The sequence below is a fragment of the Halichoeres trimaculatus genome, unplaced genomic scaffold, assembly GCF_033239565.1.
Source record: "Halichoeres trimaculatus isolate MK-OKI-2021-1 unplaced genomic scaffold, fHalTri1.1 fHalTri1_scaffold_17, whole genome shotgun sequence".
Lineage (NCBI taxonomy): Eukaryota > Metazoa > Chordata > Actinopteri > Labriformes > Labridae > Halichoeres > Halichoeres trimaculatus.
The window spans coordinates 17,140,156-17,161,690 of record NW_027437195.1 but is presented as its reverse complement, the minus strand read 5'-3'; the positions used below and the strand labels follow the sequence as shown (position 1 = coordinate 17,161,690).

Genomic DNA, 21,535 nt, shown 5'->3' with positions numbered 1-21,535 from the left:
TCTGGCTTACACGCCGCCTACCACGAGAGGGCACAGTTTGCTGTGGAAACGCAAACGGGATCAGGCTTAACTGTATCAAACTGTCCCAAACAGTGCTGAACCGACCCGGACTGCTTGGTGGAAACGAAGCTTTAGAAGTACCTCATGGAAACTGATCTTACTGCTTTTCATCCTCTCTTACTCATAACTCAAGTCACAATGATACAACGTGAAGGTGACCTGAATCTCAGCATGTGAGCAGAGTTAATATGAGTGCTTTTGCCTGCTGGTGTTTGCGTTCAGCTGAGAGGATCTCTGTACTTGAGTGCAGTCTAACAGAAGAGCTGGCAAACTTCTGTTAGCTCACACTGGTGATTGAAAAAAGCTCTTTAGCAGAGTGTCTCAGATTTTGTACAGTGTCTTACTAAAGCTTGTTGTGATGGGTTGGTTCATGTGCACGTCTTACCTTTGTTACTTTCTTCCTGTCCTGCAGTTTGCTCCGTCCCTTCGTTTGCCTCTGTCTCTTTGCCTTTTGTTTTTGGTTTCTTTGCGACAGGTGGCGGCACCTTGACTCCCTTCTTCCCGGACTCTGCTTCACTCTCCACTTTAGTCACAGAGGAAACATCCACCGGTCTGGTCTCAATCACCACCCTCTTGTTACTCTTGGCGAAGATGAAGCTGGCAGTGCTGGACGGGGACTTGTGGACGTCTAGGGGTGATGTTGGTGAGTGCAGGCTGAGGCGAGATGGGGGGTTTTCCTTTGACCTGGCAGCTGTCCTCAGGCGGATGGCCTCCTGCAGGTTCATGGAGGGGGAGACGGCAGGGGGAGACTTTTTGGTAGGGGACAGGGCTGTGGAGGAAGACGTGACAGGAAGCACTAGAGACTGGGTCTTGGGCAGAGTGGGTTGTGGAACCACTGCTGCAGGTGGAGAGGTGGAGGTGGGTGATGAGGGTGAGATCATGATCAGAGACCGTCTGATGGGTTTCTGAGGAGCTTCACTGCTGGTTGTTGTGGTTGTGACTTGTTTCCTCATGGTGACCTCCTCCTCAGGTTGCTCTGGGGCTTTAGGAGGCTCAGGGCTGCTGTTGACCGATCGCAGCTTCACCATCTGCAGGAGGGAGGGGGTGATCATGGGAGAGGGATCCTCCTTTACAACAGGGGTGTAGGTTGGCTCTGGAGTCTGTTTCTCTGTGCTGGAGGGACTTGGTTGGAGCTCAGCACTGGGTAAAGGTGGAGGTAAAGGAATGTTTGCAGGTGCAAGTGGTTCAGCCTCTTCAGCCTTTGCAGGAGCTGGTGGGATGGAGGCTTCAGGTTGGGGTGGAGGAGAGGTCTCCTGTGGTGCTGGACTCCCAGTGTTGTCTTCAACAGGTTGAAGCTGTGCAGGAGGTGGAGGAGGAATACTTTCAGGAGGAGCCAGAATACTGATGCTAGTTTCAGGTTCAGACTGGACTTTGTCCTGTGGTGGATCACTCTCCTGTTGTGGTGGTGTCAGTAGAGGTGGTGGAGGAGGGATACTCTGAGGTGGTGTGAGTGCACTGACAGGTGGTGTCACTCCTGAAGAACCAGTAGGAGTCTCTTGAGAAGATGGCGGAGAAGCCTCCGCAGTGGACAGACTGGAGGTCTCTGTAGGAGGCAGGGTGGAGACCTGGGTAACTGGTGGAGGTAAAGCTTCTTGAGATGATGGAGGAGATTTCACCGTGACAAGTGTGGTGGACACGCCAATGACAGGTGGAGGGGGAGGAGAAACCTCCTCAGGGGGTGGAGACACTTCCTTTGGTGGTGGAGGAGAGGACAGATCTTCTTTAGGTGGAGGAGGAACCTCTATGGGTGGAGGTGGAGGTGGAGGAGTAACTTCTGTAGGTGGAGGAACCACCACTACAGGTGGTGGGAGAAGAATAACTTCTTTGGGTGGTGGTGGAGGAGAAACCTCTACAGGTGGAGAGGGCAGGATAACTTCTATGGGTGGGGGTGGAGGAGTTACTTTCTTGAGTGGTTGGAGAGGAGTAACTTCTGGAGGTGGAGGAGGAACCTCTACAGGTAGTGGGGGCAGAACAAATTCTTTGGGTGGTGGTGGAGATTCCTCTTTAGCTGGAGGAGGAACCTCTACAGGTGGTGGAGGTGGAATAGCTTCTTTGAAAGGTGGAGAAGATGTAATGTCTTTAGGCTGGGGTGGAGGAGAAACCTCTATAGGTGGTGGTGGTGGTGGCAGAGGTGGAGAAACCACTATGGGCGAGGGTGAAGCAGGAACTTCTTGAATTGGTGGTAGTGGAGAGGGTCTTCTGACAGTGGAGGGGGTTACTGGTCCGACTGGTGGAGGCGGGGCTGAGTATGATGGAGGCGGTGGGATATTTAGGGGTGTGGTTAAAGAAGTGGACCCTCCACCAGGATTGGAGCTCTCTGGTGGCACCTGAACAGGAAGGACCAACCCCCCGCTGAACATGGGTGGAGGCGGAAGAGGGAAGTCCATCTCATCTGTGATGACGATTTGTCCAACAGGTGGAGGGGGTGGAGGCCAGGAGGACTCTGGAGACACGACCTCTGTGGTCACTTTGGAGGATGGAGGACTGTGTAAAGATACATCTGTTTTACTCTTTACCTCTGGGGTTTGGGTGGAGCTCTTTCTAGCTTCTTCTTCTCTTGCTGCGAGTCGTTCTTCTCTGTTCACCACAGCTTTCACCAGCAGCCCACTCAAAATGTCACTTGCTCGAACTTTCTCGTCTTTTTCTGTCACTTTCAAATCAACTCTCTGCGCGGTCAGTCTGTCATCGTTCTCTTTGTGAACCTCTGCGTTCAAAATCACACTTTCTGGAACCTTCTTCGTCTCCGTCTTGTGTTTTCTTTCCACCTTCACTGAGCCCTCTGTGGATGCAGATGGAGACTGTCTATGCGGTCTCCTGTCTTTTGGATTCTTCTTGATTATAGCGTAAACGTTATCAGGCACTGGAGGTCCCAGCAGCAGCTCAATGGACCTCTGGCTGTGAACCCACACCTCTGGAGGAGGGGGTGGAGGTGCATGGACTTTGGGGTGTGGAGGAATGTTGAAGAGCTCTCTCAATGCCCTCACAGACGGACTCGCAGCATCGACCGAGGTGTCCTGGGTGGGTTTAGTGTTCCCGGGGGTTTGTGGTCGTGAAGCAGGGGGTGGAGGTGATGCAGAAGAAGAAGAACCAGGAAAAAGCCTCTGAAGCTTCGCCAGGAGGCCTCTCTTGTGCCTCGGGGAGGAGCTGTGAGACTCTTTCAAAGACTGGGTTGATGTGGCGTCTTGGCTGGAGTAGCCACTGGACGGGGAGACGATCTTGCTTTGCTCTTTCGGAGCATCTTTGGAATCTCTTTCATCCGCCTTTGCAGCTTCTGTCTCTTTCAGTGTATTCAGCTGGGATCTGACGGGACTGAACGATGCAGAGCCTGCAGATTCATCCAGGGAACTGGTGTCAGCGTTGTACCCAGGACTGTCTATTGGCTTTGAGGGCAAAGGAGAAGATCCTGGTTTGTTTTTTTCATTTTCCACCACTAGCACTGGAATGACCCTAACTTCTGCCAGGTCCCTCGAACGTCTCTTCATCTTGTGAAGAGAGTAAGATCGGTTTGGAGGAGGCGGAGCCCTCTTTGGCTTCATAACAGAGAGGCTTCGCACAAACTGCCCATCTTTACTCCCCTCCTTTCCTTTGCTAATGACCTTGCCGTTAGAGGTGCCTTTTGATGCCTTGCTGAGGGACGAGTGGACACTGACTTTGTCCTCTTTGGCAGACACATTTCCATCCTGAGACCTCTTCTGTCGGGGGGTGCTGCTGCTGGAGATGGTGGAGGAGTCGGACACCAACGTCTCAGAGGACTCAGAGTTGCTCCAACATGAGCTGTCAGTCATGTTAGGAGGGTTCTGCTGGGAGGCTGAGGTGATGGTGGAGGCTTTGGAGGAAGTGGTTCTTGTGGAGGAGGCTCTTGAGGATGCTCTCGAGGTTGCAGGGCTGGACATCACCAGGCTGCTTTTGCTGACAGTGCGGACGCTGTTGCGGCTCCGCCCACGGCTGATTTCCACCACGTCGATAGAGGGAGGCAGGACAGCATTGGGGATGATCTTGGACATGTAGGCGGCCTGCGGGGACGTGGTTATGACGGGACTGGAAAGCTCTGACTGCAGGCTGTTGGGGTCCAGGCGGTGCAGCATGGTCAGGTCATCTCCATGGGCGGCGTGGGAGGCAGCGAGCTGATCCAGCTGCTCTTTGTTGAGGGGATGGACGGGGATACTGGCCCCTGTTTGTGATACCAGCTGCAGACCAGGAGTGACTGGGCTTTCATCAGTTTCCCCGTCATAAACCTGATCCTCATTCATCGCCTGAGCCAGTGTCCAACCCACTCTGTCAAGACCTGAGAGGAGATACAAGAAGTCATTAGATGAAGTTTACATCAATGATCCAGAAAACTGAAGAGTTACAACATCCTTATGTTTCTGTGGATGAAGCATTGTTTTTATATGGTCATTGGCTCAAATGATGAGCTGCTTACCCAGTTCTCTCTGAACATGCTGCGGGATCCCAGCAACTGTCTTCCTGTGTTTTCTCCTCGTCTTGGACTTTTTTCCAGAGTTCAAGGGCCTGAAAGTTGATTCTGGATGGAAATGTGGACAAGAGAAGCCCTCTACTTAGTATCCACTATATTTCAACAGAAGTCCCCTCCCATGTGAAACACGATAACGATGATGAGGGACAAATAGCGTTTTTATAGTTGGGTCAGCTACCTTGCCGGGTAAGTCCAGAGCGGGACGATCGTGTGGACACAGATGATTTTACAGAGACAACAGAAGTAGAGTCAGCAATGGTGCTGTCTGTCATAAAACCTCCACCTTCGCCGTCAGTGTGCACAGTCATATTCGACTGGAGAAAGAACAAACACAGTCATCTGGAAGCAAAACACTTGTGCAACAACTTTGCATTTGCAGGCTGTGCAAACCTGCTGTTCCAGGATTGATATTTGACTTACAATGGTGCTTTCATTGTCTCGATACTCCACTCCATTACTGGTTTCTGCAAAGAGAATAACAGTTTACTCTGCTGGTTAAACTTTCTTTTTGTAGTGTGTGTGTGTATAATCTGTTGCACATCCTCTTCAGTAATATGCAGACAGATGTTAACAGGTTGGCATGAGACACTACTTGTTTTCTGCATGACTGTAAGTGATTTGTACCTTCCTGCTGCATCATTTTTAACCCCTCCAGGGCCTCAGTGTGGAGGTTCTCCAGGTACTTGGGCCTGCTGGCCTCGATGAACACGTTCTCCTGGAACAGCGGGGTAGCGGGGTTCCTGTCATCATCATCATCGCTTCGCTTCTGGACAGCTGGAGGTAGAGAGAGGGAAGAGGGGATCAGCCTGGATCAGCTCAAAGCTCTGTGTTGGTGTAACAGGAGATAAGGGGGCCATATGGATGGGATGAGGCGTTCAGGTGTCAGACGAAGACTTAAAGCAGATGAAGTGTAAATATGTTAGAACATAAGAGGGTGAATTAAACTGATGAAGAGTTCTACTCCAGGAGGATTAAACTTCAGTGACTTTGACACCAAATTTTCAAATGAGATTATTGCACAAAAATCTACTGCTGGCAACTTAATGCTCCCTAGTTTTTCCTTTAAGCCTAATTATCATTTAATGAAACACTGAGAGGGGGACACTAGTTACATCACTGAGCATCGTCAAGTATTTAATGCTGATCGCAAACATCATGAGCCATGGGTGTAATCTGAATGACTGTTTTACCTCTTTAAGGTATGAATAATAAAATTCACTTCTGCTGAAAATGAAGGTATCAAACTTGAGAAACACAAAGTAAAAGGCTAAATTTAGCACTTTAGTGACTTTGCATGTGTTGGCGTGAGGTTTCTCCAGGTCACGGTCTGGGATCTCGTGGCTTAGACACTTTTATGTAATAGTAACAGCTGCTCCACATTTAGCCCTCCACTGTACTCGACCGTCCACGCTGACCATGCTGGAATTAGCCCGGACCACCATGTGCTCAGTGATCACTGCTAATTATTAACACTGTCTCTTTTGTAACAGCATTACAGGTGGTAGAAATATCTCCAAAAGCAATTATCTAAAAATATGCATACTGACTTACTCTGATTTAGTTTAATTTTCATGTTATTTGAGCAAACACTCTAAATCTCAGCACGCAGCTACACTAAATCATATTTTATGGTCTGCAGTCAATACCACACATAATGACTTTATTGCTGGTCTCAGGAGAGCCAGATGATCTGGCTTTTACTGGTCATACTTGAGTAGCAGTTTAAACAATCTGTGCAGGAGCAGTTAGACTGACTCATAAAACAATAAAGTCTGAAGCCTCATAACTTCAAACACTTGAGCTGCTTTCACTCACCTCTCCTCTTGAAGACTCTTGGAAAACAGTCAAAATTAGCACCTGAGTTATTAGTCAGGAGGAGGACCATGCTCTCTAAAAATGTGTTTTATTCCAAGTGTGTAAAATAAAAAAAGGTTTAGAAAAGGATGAAAAGGAAAAGTTAGGTGTAAAGGTAATATCCGCTGGTAAAATTAAAAATCATGCTAGAACGATCAGGGCACGATGAGTGTCTTGCTTGTTTTGAATGAGGCTGTTGTTGTCCGCTGAGGTCCATGTGGAGCAGAGAGGGTCTCTGTAGCCAATAGACAATCAGAGCTCAGAGACTAATCCTCCACAGCCTAATTCCTGCCATCCTTCTTTAATGTTTCTCCCCCCACTCACTGACAGATACCCAGCATCCCACTGTTGCTCCCCGTTTAGAGGGAAGGTCGCCCCGGATTGGTCGGTTGGGGTAGAGATCAAATCGAGCTGGTAGATGTAAACACTGATGAGGAGAGAAAGCTGCTGTCAGGGAATGTGAAGCTGGAGAGCATCACTTCAGACAATCCTTTGGCTGTGAACTTAATAAATAACACAGCACTGATTTTTAACTGCAGGAGTCTTAGCAGAGCATTTTTGTGTTTTTCTGCAAACTTTCTAACAAATTATTTAACTTCACTGTTTTGCCACAAGGGGGAGTAGTTGAATTGAAGGAATCTGTCTAAAACAAGATTAAAAACATGTTTAAAAAGAGGGCTGCTGCTCCTCAGCACATGGTCACACATGTGAAAAATGTTCCTTATTGTTTCCAGCAGCTTTACATTCACTTTATTAAGAAGATCGACAATGACATAAGGTCTTTGTTCCTTTGGATCTCTACTTATGAGTTATCTCTGTGTGAAGCTTCTTTTCTCTTGTTTTCAGTTAGTCTTTTTGTTTATTTCCTTATCTTTTCTACCTCTGCACTTTCAAGCTAATCGGCATGCTGCATTTTCTCACTTCCTGGTGCGCTGAGCAGACATGACATGATGTGTGTGCCATCTGAACAAATGGAAAACATTCCCCTGGTTGTGATCCCACCGAGTGACTCAAAGTGAAGAAGTTTACCACAAAGGAAAATAAGTCACATGTGTGAGCGGTGCATGGTAACGTGGAAAAAAAAAAGATCAATATTTTAGCAGAATCCTCGGCTTGAGTAGAAACCTGCAGCTGTAGATGTAAACAGTAAGTTGCTATGCGAGTGTCGGGCAGAGTCAGTCTGGGACAACACATATCTGGTTACCATAGCAGCGCACACTCAACTGGAGAGGCGTGTGGTTGTTGAAGCAATGGGTGGGGCACGGCGGCACGTTAATGAGGGGCTCATATTATCACTGCTGCTGTGATCACATTGTAATTGTGTCCATATTAATCACAGGCATATTCAACACACCATCTGCCACTGGTGGATTGTGGGAAGCTGCTGGACTTAGGCGCATGGCGATCATGTGTGAACCCTCAAACTGATGTTTACATCTCCAACTGGGATAAACAAACTAATCCTGCGTCATCATTTCATTCAAGGTACAGCCTTCAGAGAGGAAAAACAACATGCTAAATAAATCAGCTCAAGAGGAGAATTATGTGTAAATAACAGCAGATTAAACGTGGAATATTTTAAATAAGCAAACATCTGTTGACAAGATTGTTTTAGTAAATACATACTCTTTGATAATGAGGAGAGACAGAAGGGTTTAGGAGACATGTTACGTCATCTGTTGCTGTAAACAACAAGTGACAGAGACGGCGGTGAGGAGTGTTTATTATGAGCAACCATGGAAATGTTTGGCCATAAGTGCCTGTTTGAGATTTGGAGAATTGAATTAAGTTGAGAAAGAGCCTGAAGAATTTCTCCTCATTTTAACTTAATTTAACTAATTCATTTCAGAATAAAAATTTTATTTTCAAGAAGGCTTTTAAAATTTTAAAAAGAGTCACACCAGGACCACGGGCAGGACTAAAAGATTAACAAGAACAGGAGTCAAGATACAAGTGTCTCGAACTCTTCTTCTTCTTCTTTTTTGTTATTTACAGAATGGACAGTGTTGGTTTTTTAATCCCACTTCACACAGCCAGAAGATGACTTTATAGCTGCGACCTCCTGTAATTCTTCAGTTGACTTACACAGAGCCAAATCTGACCTCATATATCTGGTTTAATCCTGTCAGACACATACAGGGGTTGCTTTAGGGATTTTGAGCTGATAGAAACCTCTGCCAGGTTGCTTGAGCCCTTTTTCTATTAAAAAAGGAATGTTTTATTCACAATTACTCCCCCTTTGAATACGTTATTAATTAAGCAAAGAGTTAGTTTTAGGCAGGCCACAAAGACAAGCTCGGCCCACAATCCATCAGCTGCTCTTTACTCCAGCCCATAACAGCTGACATCTCAGTGACTTAAATATATGCATCCAACAGGCAAACAGCAAAGTCAATATGTTATTTAAACAGATTTGACTTTCCTATTCCTGCTGTAAACAACTTTGCAACCCACGTTTACCCCAGCACCCACTTTTAATTCAGGTAACGAGTGTCATACTGTCACCAACTCTTGCTCTGTTCTGTTTTCCTTTGAGGTCTTTGCTGCTGCTCTCCCTATCTCAGCTTTTCATGCACATGAACGAGGGTGTGCTCTCCGTACCTCAGGCTTTGGCACTCTACATACACATGGAAAGGTGGGGAGCTCCCAGGACAGAGCCATACCACCAAATATTACTTATCATATGAAAATAACTTACTTTTTTGGCAATGGTGGTTGTGACTTAAAGGGGACATATCATGCTTGTTTCTCCTTTTCACTTTGCCAGACTAGGATGCCTGTAAAGCATTTCTGCCCTCAGTACAAGTAATTTAGTTCCTTCATTGCCCCACAATAGCGTTCTCAATATCCTCGGTTTAGGCCATTCTGAAGATCTCTTTGAAACGCTCCGTTTCAAGAATGACCTCCAGTAACCTCGCAACGTCACAGCCCTTTGTGCTCTGATTGGTCAGTTCTATCAGAGGGGCGGAGGGGGTAGAGCCAGGGGGCGGTTTTTGCAGCATGGCAGTATTTACAAAATCGCCATATTGAATGGAGCAGACCGAGTGAGTTTGCTGTTTGCCAAAACTTCACCGTAAGGCATTGACAGCACTAATAAAATGGCAGAGTGTAGGATATGTCCTTTTGTATTGGACCCCGAGTCAGACCCGAATGGTTCTGCAGCTCAGGAGGAAGAAAATCCACCTCGACACAGATCATCTCAGGACGCTTCAGTGTGGTGAGTCAAACTGTTACTGTAACATGTATAGTCTATACGTTTATACTCGGCTCTTGGTGGGTGCATCCCTCGGTGGTGGTTGTGTGACTAACTGACTTCACAGATTACTCCAATAAAAAGAAAGGATCCTCGTGTTGTTATGAAGGTCGAAATCTCGCGGCCAAATGTCAATGACCTATTTTCAGAGGCATCAAATCTCGTTCTAGGATATAAGAAAAAATACAATGTCTCATTTTTTGAAAATTCAGGGGGTGAAAGGTCTTGTTTTCAAATTCATAACATAATATGTAAGTATTAAATCAGGCATCAGCATGATATGTCCCCTTTAAATAATTTTTATATTTAAGGCTGAAATGACCGCTATATGTTATGTAACAGAGCCATTCTTCACTAGCTGAGGCTTTAATACTGTTTAAGGGTTACTACCAAAATGCTATAAAGCTCTACTACCTGGATGTAAAAAATCACAGATGAGAGCGGGAATCTCATATTTTGGTGCTGTTTAGAAATATTTTGATTTAGAAAGTGAAAATCAAGTTTATTCTCTCTGGTTAAAATAACATGTTAGTACTTGATCAAAGAAATAGGAAACCAATATGGATGAGACAGTAGGTTCCCATCACACATGTAACCTTAAATTAACTGTGACTGGATCTGGATGTTTATCTGGGAGGAGGACTAAAAGCTGGTCATCAAGTCAATTAAAAAGTTCAATTTTCAAGGTGCTTCCTTGCCAAGACTTTTTAAAGGTCAGATTTAAGCTTCTGTTTGAGCAACAAGGAAAAAAGTTGGCTCTGCAACATCCCAAATCCTGTCTGTGGTTGTGCCTCATGCAAAAATGCTTTCTTCTCAACCAAATTCCCGTACAGACAACAGCACTATGAAGAGAACTGATAAGGTGCATGGATTTCCAGACACACAGCAAAACACTAGAGAAGAAAGAGGAAATGTGAGAGTCAGACAAGTTCCCAGGCCTCACAGAGCTCACAATCACATTTGTTTTGTAGAGTGCACCAGTTTGAAACCTCTGCCTTAGATCTCACACACACACACATACACACACACACACACACAAACCTGATGTGACTCTGTCTTAAACTGCATCATGGGAATCAAACAGAGGCAAATTCCCCCACACACACCTTCTGTGTGTGTCCCTGCCCTGACTTGCCCCTCTCTCTTGTTTTGCAGCGGCAGGCAGACAGCCGTGCAAAGACAGTCAGTCCAGATCTGAGGGTGCTGTCTGCCAGGTGCCTAAGCCTCTTTAATCAGCACAAAATCAACCCAACACACTGAGATGACAGTGGGAAAAAAGACTGGAAGCTCACCGAGTGTATTTGCACTCTTTGGATACACTGAACATGTGATTTAATACTTCCTGGTCAAATCCAGCATGCTGCTACAGTTTTTTTCATTATCTAAGTTTTTGGTAAATATTAACACCCCACCATCACAGCCGAAAAAGGAGGAAATGTGGGAGATACAGAGACGACAATCCAGGTGTCAGACCTGCATCATTCAGCACGCAGGGTTACACTCCAGTTCACTGCCAGACAACACACATCAGCAGACCAGCACAGATCAGATACCTGTATAAAAATAACCATGTTACAAAAAATGTGCTTTACTATGTGTGTGGTTTAGGCTTGTATGGTTTATATGTTATGTCAGGGTTAAGAGAGGGCTGCTCAAACTTCAACACCCTCCAAAAAGCCTCCAACACTGCCTTAAACTTGGTAGCACCCTAAAGATATTCCGAGGTGACTAATTACCAAGTCTCTTAATGGAAACACCGATTCAGACTTGCCAAATGGTCAAAAGGTGAAGTGACCGGAAGGAAATTGATCCAGCATTATTTATTTAACATGACTAAAAAAATAATCACTGGGTGAGAAGAATTTGTGGGTAAGAAATGTTCAACTGGCTCGCATTAGCAGAGATAGCACCACTGGCCTCAGGTCCTCCCAACAGATTTACATCCACACCCTGGCCTTGGATACGCGGTACTCTGGCTGAGAGTATTCTTCAATAAATTGGTAAATATCTGTTTTTCATGAAGACTTGAAATGCATCCAGAAATGTGCAGTTTCTGTGCAGATGTGTAGCCTTTTCAAGTACTATTCATGATCAACAACCTATAATTGCTAGGAAACTATATTGCTAGGCGCTGCCTTGTTGGCTATGGCTGCCTTTTACAGCAGCTCTCTCGTCTTTGTCCGCCTCTTGATATTTTTTCATCTCTCTTTCGTAATCTTTGCATTTTGAGTGGGTCATTACTTTGTATGGCTCATTTGTTGGTCATGGACACCAAACTTTTTGTGGCTTCAGTGATACTTTTACTACTTTTTCTCCTGTGTTTGTCTGGAGATCCTTCATGTAACCATGGCTGCACTGTTTACACCTGAACTTAGCTGTTAGCAGCCTGTAGTATGTCAATGCTAACTGGTGTAAGGCCCGATGTCTTCCCACAAGGTGAGGAGAAGGAGGTGAGGACAACGTGTTGGTTCTCAAGTGTGACCTGAGAAGTGGCGACATCGGCCTGTCCTTCCATCCATCGTTATTGGGAACATAAGATCTATCTCCAATAAGATGGATGAGCTAGCTGTGCTAACCCAGCAACAGAAGGAGTAACAGAGGACAGAGTAGCATCATGCTATTCACAGACATGGCTAACAGAGCTAACATCAGACACCAACGCCATGTTGGAAGAACTTCACCTGCTGTGAGCAGACAGGATCCAGGAGACAGAAACAGAACAGACTGCTGAAGAAGCTCAGTCCTGGACCCTGTGGAGGTGGAGGCTGGCTGAACTGGACAATGATGGACAAGCTGTCAGCATCTATTTTCCTATGGACCTTTTTGCACTTTCTATACACTTTCTTACTTTTGTTTTCTTGATTGCTGCTGTGACTTCAATTTCGTTGATTTACTTGTTACAATGACAATAAAGTTCTATTCTATTCTATTCTAACCTGCTTTTATAGTTGTTGAGCTCATCCTACAGTTGTGTTTAGACAGAATCACTACTGAGACTCCCACCTCTTCTTTTACCTGTCACCCGTTATCCTGAAGTAAAGAGTGCTGTCATTTAAACCAGCTCCTCACGACGAGTTCACTTAATAGCATACCACCTTTTTTATTCAAATGCATAATTTTGATGTAATAGGGGAGAAAAGCATTCAAAAGTTGTGCTGTTGATCCACCTCTCTTTGTATTCAGCACACATGATCGTTTAAGGCTTTCAAGCATACATCTTCTGGATGAAATACAAAAAAAACACAGCTTTGAGCTATAAAAAATGCTTCTTCTTATACACTGAATTTAACAGTAAATTAAAAAACTGTGACAAAAAGTAAAGAGGGACAATCTCTGAGCTCTAACAGTCCCATAACCCTAAGGTCTCTTTAGATCCTCGTGGGTAAAAATGAACTGCCATAAAAAATGCACAGGAGAATGCTAAATATTCAGGCCTGCTAGTGCCTGTTTGATATAAGCAAAGGCAAGAGAATATACCAGTTTAATCAATAGCAGTAGCATGTAGCATGTAACTGCTAGCATGCTAACTGTGAGCCTTACTATTAATTTTACATACTTATAAACAAAACAACTTCCCTTGAAATCCTGGACGTTAAAACGTTTTTTACTGGAATGAAGTGGCCAGATGTCTCACTAAAGAAAGGAAAACCAAAGTAAATGACTTACAAACACAGTGTGCACCTTTACTGAACTTTGCTAAGCTGGTAAGGAAAAACAAACAGTCTTATCTTCACGACAGATTTCCACAAAGATTTCACTCTTTCACTGAGTTCTGAATGCCTGAAATACGCCCAGTCTCACAAAAAAAAACAGTCACGACTGGTGACCCAAAACTTTCCTAGCACATATTTATCAGTCTGTGTGTCGACATGTCACAGTGTGCTGGCAAACATTTTCCTCTCATGACAAAAGCACTTGGAGTTGGTGAAAAGTAACATATCTGCATAGCTTTATAATAAAACAATGCATGATTTTATGCTTTTGGCTGTCCTGCTTGATTCAGTGACACTGATAGCATACAGAAAGAGACTTTAAGCAATAAAAGGAACTTGATTAAATGAAACTGAAGCAGATAATTCAGTTGGGACTTGAGGGCAAACTGGCACAGTTAGTTTTTCTCAACCATTCATGTTACCTAAATATGATCTCTTCTGCCATTAGGGCGTGGCAGTTCCTCACCTACTGAGATGAAATCCTTGTAAATGCCAAATCGACTCTGTAATTATAAACACATATCTGGGCTGCTGTTTACTAAGCAGACTTTCAAGTCTTCACCTGAGAAGATTCCCACAACGTCAGCATCAGATTAAAAAAACATGAGTAGAGCGCTTGTTTGTGTCAGCTTTAAAGTCAACTTTTACAAAAAAAAATGTTTAAAAAAAACGAACAAACAGGCAAAGATTTTGACCTCATGTCCCCTCCACTTAGGTGTTCTTATCTACAAAAGTACCAGGCGTAATCAAAAAGTATTTTTGTCGTTTAAGATCCCTATCAAAGAGATGTTTCCCTGAGGTGACAGTGTATGAGAAAGCGGTCGGTTGGTTCCTTCTTGTCATGAGTGGAGGAAAGTGAAACTCTATCAGATGTCAGTTGTCTCAAACCTGTTCTCCTGCCCTTCATTGTTAGTGTGTCATCATCACAAAAAAAATACAGACAATAATCCTGTGTCACATAAGCCCAACCAGACTGAACAACAGTGATACAAACGATAACACTTGTTAAATTAAAAAAGCAGTTATAGATTATTTGACAAAGGTAGATGTGATGTTTGGTCTCATTCTTAGAGCTTTAGCTTTATTCAGTACATTCACATCTTTCCCATAATGCCACCAAAGTTACTATCACAGAGACTCTTATTTAACAATAGTGTTTTGATTTCTTCAATGTGTTGGAGCCTTTTATATCTTCTGCTTTCTGCTTTCCGTAGCCAAAAGTTGGAGCTCTACTTTCTTGAAAACATGCTTGCTTTTTTTCCGAGTTATATTCTAATGTTATCTACCATCCTGTTTTAAAAATAGCCCAGCAGATCATTCACAGAAACAACCTGAAGATGAACCCGTGAAAAGTTTTTCATACCACTGTTCCAAAAACCAAACCCTCCACACACAGCTTTGATGGCAGATGATAAACTGACATTTAATGTTTACAATCTATGTTAAAATAAGCAGTGTCTTTACAAAATGTTCTGCTAAGTCAAATAACAATGACTCATATAATCTGTCACCTGGCATCGGTGTCAAACACACTCTCACACACACAAAGCGCTCCTTATAGCTTCCTCAGAGAAATATCTTTATAAAGCTCAGGAATGTGAGGAATCTCTAGGAGCCAGTTTCGAGCAAACAGGTGACCTTCTGAGTGTACCTGGCAGGACTGTATGACCTCATCAGTCTTCTCTTCAACCTATTTCCATTTAATTAAACCTAAGGTAGTCCTCCTCCTGAGCTGATAACAAAGTGTGGACAGTTTTTGAGGAGACAGAGGAACATGAGAGGAGACATTAATCACTGTCAGACTGCTACGCCAAGACTCACATTAGCCTTGTGAGGAGTTGACAAATAGACGTGAGTTAACATGTGACAACAGATTTCCTCAGCTGTTTGACTTCAGAAGAGACATTGATCAAGTAATCAATGGAGAAAATGCAGGGTTAATGTGTTTAACATGCTGAAAGATTGAGTTTATCTTGAAAAAAACCCCACTACTGTGCAGTTCCTTTGGTGGTCAAACTTCACTGGCTGTGTTTACCAAAAACCTTAAGAGCAAAGGGTGAGATTACTCGGTGGAGGATCTGGGTAATCTATAGAAGAGGAAATTAACACTCTGATACAGAAAAACAAGTTGTGTGGTGGTTAACTCTGATTTGTCAACAGCAGGATATCATAACAAATTTGACACTTAAATTTACCAATTTTAAATTTGCTTTTAAATTTGCCAGGAAGAATTAAATGCTTGAATTTCTCTCCTAAAGCCCAAGAGGTTATATTTTTGGGAGAGTTTGTCTGTTGGTCTGTGAACAACATAACTCAAAAAGCAACAAATGGATCTTCATGAAATTTTCAGAAAATGTTCAAAATGGGATAAGAAAGAAGTGATTACATTTTGGAGGTGATCTGGATCACCATCTGGATCCAGGATTTTTTAAAGGATTCTTTATCATTGTGAGATTGGGCCATTTTCACCATGTGTGTATATAACTCCACCATAAATGGTTGGATTTCTTTGCAAAACAATACAAGACAAGGTCACCATAATTTCTGACAGATGTAAAAGTACGATCCAGATCCTGGCAATATTCTGAATACTAAGATCTGGAATATGAAATATGTACTGGGTCATCATCATTTTCAACACTGTCAGGTAACAAATTATTGTACAAACCTACAACTAACACCAAATTGTAGCAGACAGTCTGCTGAAAGGGAGTACAACATTAAAATAGGACTAAAGTGTTGGTGACAATCACAATATGAGGGGTGGAGGTCTGCGCTCTGTGATGACAAAACATCCTACATTTTTGTTAAAACTCTGTATGGAGTTTTTAACTGGTTATGATATTAAGAAGGTCGATAAATGCAATGGAGATGGGGAGGGGGGTGTTGATTAGATTACTGCTACCACTGGCGGCACGCTGAGGAAACAGTGTTTTTCAGATTTTCAAAAGCAACATGCAATGCATTTCTTAAAAGAAAAAATTTCTTTTGCAAAACACTGCCTCTGCCTACAGAAACCAAAGTTCCTCACACCAGCTTTCAGCAGCTGCTCAATCCAAAAACTGGTCTGTTGACTGCGATGGCTACAAGCCCCCTCAAAAAGCATGGTCTCATTTTTATGCATATCCATGTGATGCTGTATGGGTTTCAATGGGAGGAAGACCAGTGTGAGTGGAGGGGTCAGGAAAAACAGAACCCCTTGTTCCTCCCTCACTGTAACCATCCTGGCATAGTTTCTAATGAACTGGCACTGTGCCTGTCATACCAGGCGTTTAGTGCGTAGGAGGCCCCACTGGCACCATTACTCATCATCATCATCATCATCAGGGCTGGAGGGACTGGACTTTCCTGGACCAGAGTGTTACACTGCACCATGTCCCTAGGTTAGGAAACCTTCTGTGGGGGCACGCTGCAGAAAAGCTGCAGGAGTCCAATGAGTTTGCTGCTCTAATGGCACTTAACAGTCAAAACCTGAGGCCTTAAAGTCATATTTTCTATAATTGGAGCCATCATATGGGGTTTAAAGACTTAAGGTTGTGGCTTCCTTCACTACAATGTTTAAGACAGAAGCAACTTTTACTTTTTTAAGCAGATGAGTGGAAAAGCAAAGGAGACGAACTTCTGGCCTTTGCTGAAGCAGGAGGCAGTCTTTGTGCTGACCTTGGCAGAGGAAAAACAAACTTATCTCTTTTCACCCTCTTACAAAACTCTCCACAGTAGTCACTAAACATATGTGGCAGCGGAGAGTTTGTGTAATGTTGTCTCAGTGTATACACATAGCCTAGTCATTGCTGATTGGCCTGTCTGAGCATGTGTGTTGTCTGTGCAAAGCCACAGATGTTCTTCATACGTATTTATGTAATGTCAGTGCATTGGACCGTATTAGATGGATGTGTTTAAATCCTGTGGAAATCCCCAAAACATTCACTCCCTCCACCCTTCTGAAGAACACACAGCAAAAGAAACAGGCGAGGTCTCCTGCACTGACTGATACACACTCGCTGTGTTTGGTTTATCAGATGTTTTTGTGTTTTAGATCTCACTGCATCAGAGTAAGATTTGCGAGGAAGGAAAACTGTTGTTAGGACTCAGTCAGCATGATTTAGCATGGTGCTGTATGGGCACCAATGTGCAGACTACAAGATTCCTCAGGCCTCAGTGTTTCAACAACCTGTCTAATGTTCTCATTATGTAAGAGTTAATGACTTGACTGTGTATAGATGTGTAGCCAGCTGCTCACAGGTAAAAACTTCATGCCTGTCTCGTGTGGATTGCACCTCAGCCCCCAACGTGACCTGGGGGGCAGGTAAGTGATGTGATACCATCACAGAACAGGACAGACTGAGATTTTTTCACAGCAAACAAAGCAAGCTGAGGGTCAGGAGTTGAGTGGGGAGTCAGTCTGTTCAAACATCCCTCCAGTGAACAAACACACAGACCTGTGAGGCAAGGAGCAGCATTTTCCACTGGCTCCCAGAGACTTCCTAAAACTCGTCTAAGATGTTGGGACTTTAAACTAAAGTTGATATGAAGTCACTGTAAAAGTATAATACAGCATAGAAACTCGTTTCAGTATATTCTCTGATTTATCAGGTTGTAGATGCGCTGCTTTCAGTAACAGTCAGTTTTGAAGCCTAACATTGACAGGGGCTGTACTGGAGCTGCAGGACTCATCCCAGCTTTGTTCAAGTTTGAATGAGGCAAAGAGGCAGACTTCTAGCCTCTCTACAGACAGATACAGGGTGTCCACTTACAGTCAAGTCAGCCATGCCTTTGTATGGGCAAAAACTCTAAATTCAACTAAATAACAAGTCACAATACAACAGTTTTTTAAATCTCCACAAATGTTTTGTATTTCTGGACCGGATGGGAAAATACTCTGCATCCAGAAGTAATTCCTGTTGGAGACTTTTGGGACTGTCCAACATTACTACAGTTTTGGTTAAATGAATGAAAATTATGAAACTTGGGTTGTCAATGTTATTTACCTTTTTTTTTCTTAAATATACATCATATATATATATATATATATATATATATATATATATATATATATATATATATATATATATATATATATATATATATATATATATATATATATAGACGTTTTAGTGTAACTAATAATATACAAAGTATATTAATATGATATAGTTTGCTTTGAAGTTGTGTAAAAAAAAAACATAATCCATAATTAATTAAACACTCTTCCTCCTCTCCCTCTGGTAACTGTCAAATCTAAACACGACAGCTACCTAGAGATGCACGCACAAACATTCTTCATGAGACAAGGCTGAAGCCAAATGTAAATGTGGAAGTTAAAAGTGAGTATCCTGAAAATGGGTAAATGCAGTTGATCTAAATTTTCTCCTTGTTTTCACTCGCTTAACGTTGTTGCTATATTTGAATGAATGCAATTTCATAAATCACAAAGTCTGTGTTTAATTAATTACAGTCCTGACAGTGCTAATAATTTGGGAAATTGTAATGAGCCAATGCTTCACTAAATATCCAAACGCTATGTAAACAGGTTTTCTGTTTGTTACATATTACTGAGCTACATCAGAGGAGCAAAAACAGGCTTCATGAGCAGAACAATACTGATTTGGTTCCTCACCTAAATTGAGACTTAAAAAAGCTTGCACTGATAAAAAGTCCTAAAAAGTTTGGTGAGAGAAATTAATTATGAGCCTCCAAAAAGGCTTCAAGTTGCGCTAAGCTGTATATAATTCTAGAGGAGAAATAAATCTAAGGGTTTCTCCAGAAAGCTGGATGTTGTGCAACATGAGGTGAAAAAGGGTAAAAAGTCATTAGAGAATCATACTGGCTCCTGACATGACCTTTACCTTGTGGAGCCTGCCTCCCTGACTTCTGTCCTCCCTTGTGTCCTCCCTGATGCCCAGCAGGTTTTCCATCGAAAGCCAGGTCCAGCGCAGTACCCAGACCCAGACTCTGCCCCTTCGCGCTCAGATCCTTTCTCTTCTTTCCCTTCAGCCACCCCAGCGCGCGGCCTAGCGAGTGGCTGCGCTTCTTCCTGCTCCTGGTGCTGTGCTTCTCCTGGGCAAAAATATCCACCACATCCTGGGGGATCAGCTCCCCGAACCCCAGGGAGTCACGGTTTGACATGGCACCTCACACGGGAGCTACAGCCTGATGAAGAGGAGGAAGAGGACAGGGGGCAGGAATTAAATTTGTGATTTGATCTGAGAAATCTGAGACATTCGAGAAGATATAATCACCAAACAATTATACAAGTTCACAAAATTTCAAGGGCTGCGTCAGACTTAGAGTCCCTTGAAAACCAGCATCAGGTGATCCATCATGGTGAATCTGACCAAAAACTTTACATTTGTTGATTTCATTGCAGTAAGTTGTGAAAGTGTCTAGAAATTAGCTTCTTTCAAAATTCCTCGCAGACTCCCAATGCTGCAAAACTCTTACATTACTTAAGGTAATTTTAAGTTACTTTTGAGCCATTTTAGCCTTAAATAGACAGGATTGGGTAGAAGAGAGTGGCATGAAGCACGAGCAGTAAAGGGCTCTACTCATCCAGTTATATGACAAACACAAACGGCAACAGACACGTGGTTGTTACAAATTCACAACTGAGTGTGTGTGTGTGTAGTGTATTTGTGTGTTTCACCGTGAACACTGCTCATTCAACTCACGCTGACCCCCCTCCCGTTCCTAAACCTCACTGTTCTGCACAGAAAGAACTGGCACCGCTCCCTTCATTCCACAACATGGAGTCATAATTCACGGAGCCGCACCCCAAGGCTCGTGCACTTTTACACAGAAGGACAACAGCACACGAGGAAGAAGATATGAAGAATCAAAAAATAAACAGCCACCAACATGCATCAAGGTGTTTTTAAGAAGATAGGCTCATTCATTCATCAGCGCAGTGTCTGTTTTCTCATCCAGTCTGTCTTTATCTCATTATTTTCACCCTCAGCTGAATGAGCTCATCGTTCTCACCCAGTCTCCTTCCTTCCTCCACCCCTTCACCTTTCTTAACTCTTCCACTTTGAGGCGGTTTTCCCAGCCTTGCTCCTGGGGATTTGTAGTTTAAACTGGGCTTCTTCCAGCTGCGTACTTTATTAGATACTTATCTCCAAATCACAGGCTAAAAGTAGGAACAGCCTCTTCAGTTGACAGGCATCAGAGATTGAACCAGGCGCTCAAAGACTGGAGGAAGGTGGGAGCCGAGGCAGACACAGGGAGGAATGAATCCCCGGGGGATTTGTTGCCAAGAAAGTTCATGAGAAGTTTTTGGCTCCCACCTTACGCCGCTGTCATGGATGAAAAACACAGCACACAGATTTTAGTACGAGTAACGTCTGGGCAATAAAACAGCAAACGTGCTTACTGCCCTAGATCTGAGAGACGTGAAATAATACCACAGCAATGTCTGCCGTGTTCTCCCATGATTACAAACGTGACTTTTATAAATGAACCCTTTTCATCAAAGAGGTGTGCAATGCAGGGAGGGGGTGATGATAAGTAACTCCGGTTTGGATGAATCATATGGAAAAGTTTCAGGCAGATGTGCAGTTTTCAGAGCCAGATGTCTCACAGACTGCTCAGTGGTCATGCATGCACCTTTTATCAGATCAATCATGAGGATTACAGAGTCTCTTGTGTTAAGGAGAAGAGGAAATGTACAGAGTCAGATTAATAGGTTACACTCATACACTCTAATACAGCAGTCCCACAGTGACTCTGACACAGACAGTGAACAGGGAGAAGACCAAGTCTTAGATTTCAGGTGTGAAGTTAATGCAGATGTATCTCAAACTTGCATGTTTTGTTGTGGCCATCAAAGGGCAACTCAGCTGGTTTCCAATTAATCAAAAATGGGACTTCATTTGGATCAGATAGTGTCCTCTAATAGCACCAAGAACTGCACATTATTTGCCTCTATCTGTTCTGGCCAACTGTCCACTCACAAAGCAAGAGTGCAAATGATATTCAGGTGCAAAAACACTGATACAGTTTGTATTTTGTTGAAGTTTGCTCTTGTTTTGTGCCTAATTGTTAACAAAGATCTCCACTCAATGCTGTACACTCAAATCCTCTCTGAGTGAGATGTTCCCACTGTGATAATCTTCTTGTCTATTGTGCAGTATTAGACTTATTCTTGAATAGGGATGGGTATCAAATTACGAACTTTAATAC

The 21,535-nt window shown here is 43.5% G+C and overlaps 1 protein-coding gene across 1 annotated transcript in view; it reads right to left on the bottom strand.

The window, feature by feature from the left end:
• LOC141806166 (uncharacterized) overlaps positions 1 to 21,535 on the bottom strand; it is a 34,858-nt gene that overhangs the window by 2,302 nt on the left and 11,021 nt on the right. Inside the window, exons 2-7 of the mRNA XM_074691464.1 lie at positions 19,204 to 19,507; positions 5,162 to 5,311; positions 4,958 to 5,001; positions 4,716 to 4,851; positions 4,484 to 4,585; positions 446 to 4,345 (exon numbers count right to left, since the gene is read on the bottom strand). Of these exons, the coding sequence (XP_074547565.1) occupies positions 446 to 4,345; positions 4,484 to 4,585; positions 4,716 to 4,851; positions 4,958 to 5,001; positions 5,162 to 5,311; positions 19,204 to 19,483 (4,612 nt within the window). The 5' untranslated portion in view covers positions 19,484 to 19,507. The remainder of the gene's footprint in view (positions 1 to 445; positions 4,346 to 4,483; positions 4,586 to 4,715; positions 4,852 to 4,957; positions 5,002 to 5,161; positions 5,312 to 19,203; positions 19,508 to 21,535) is intronic.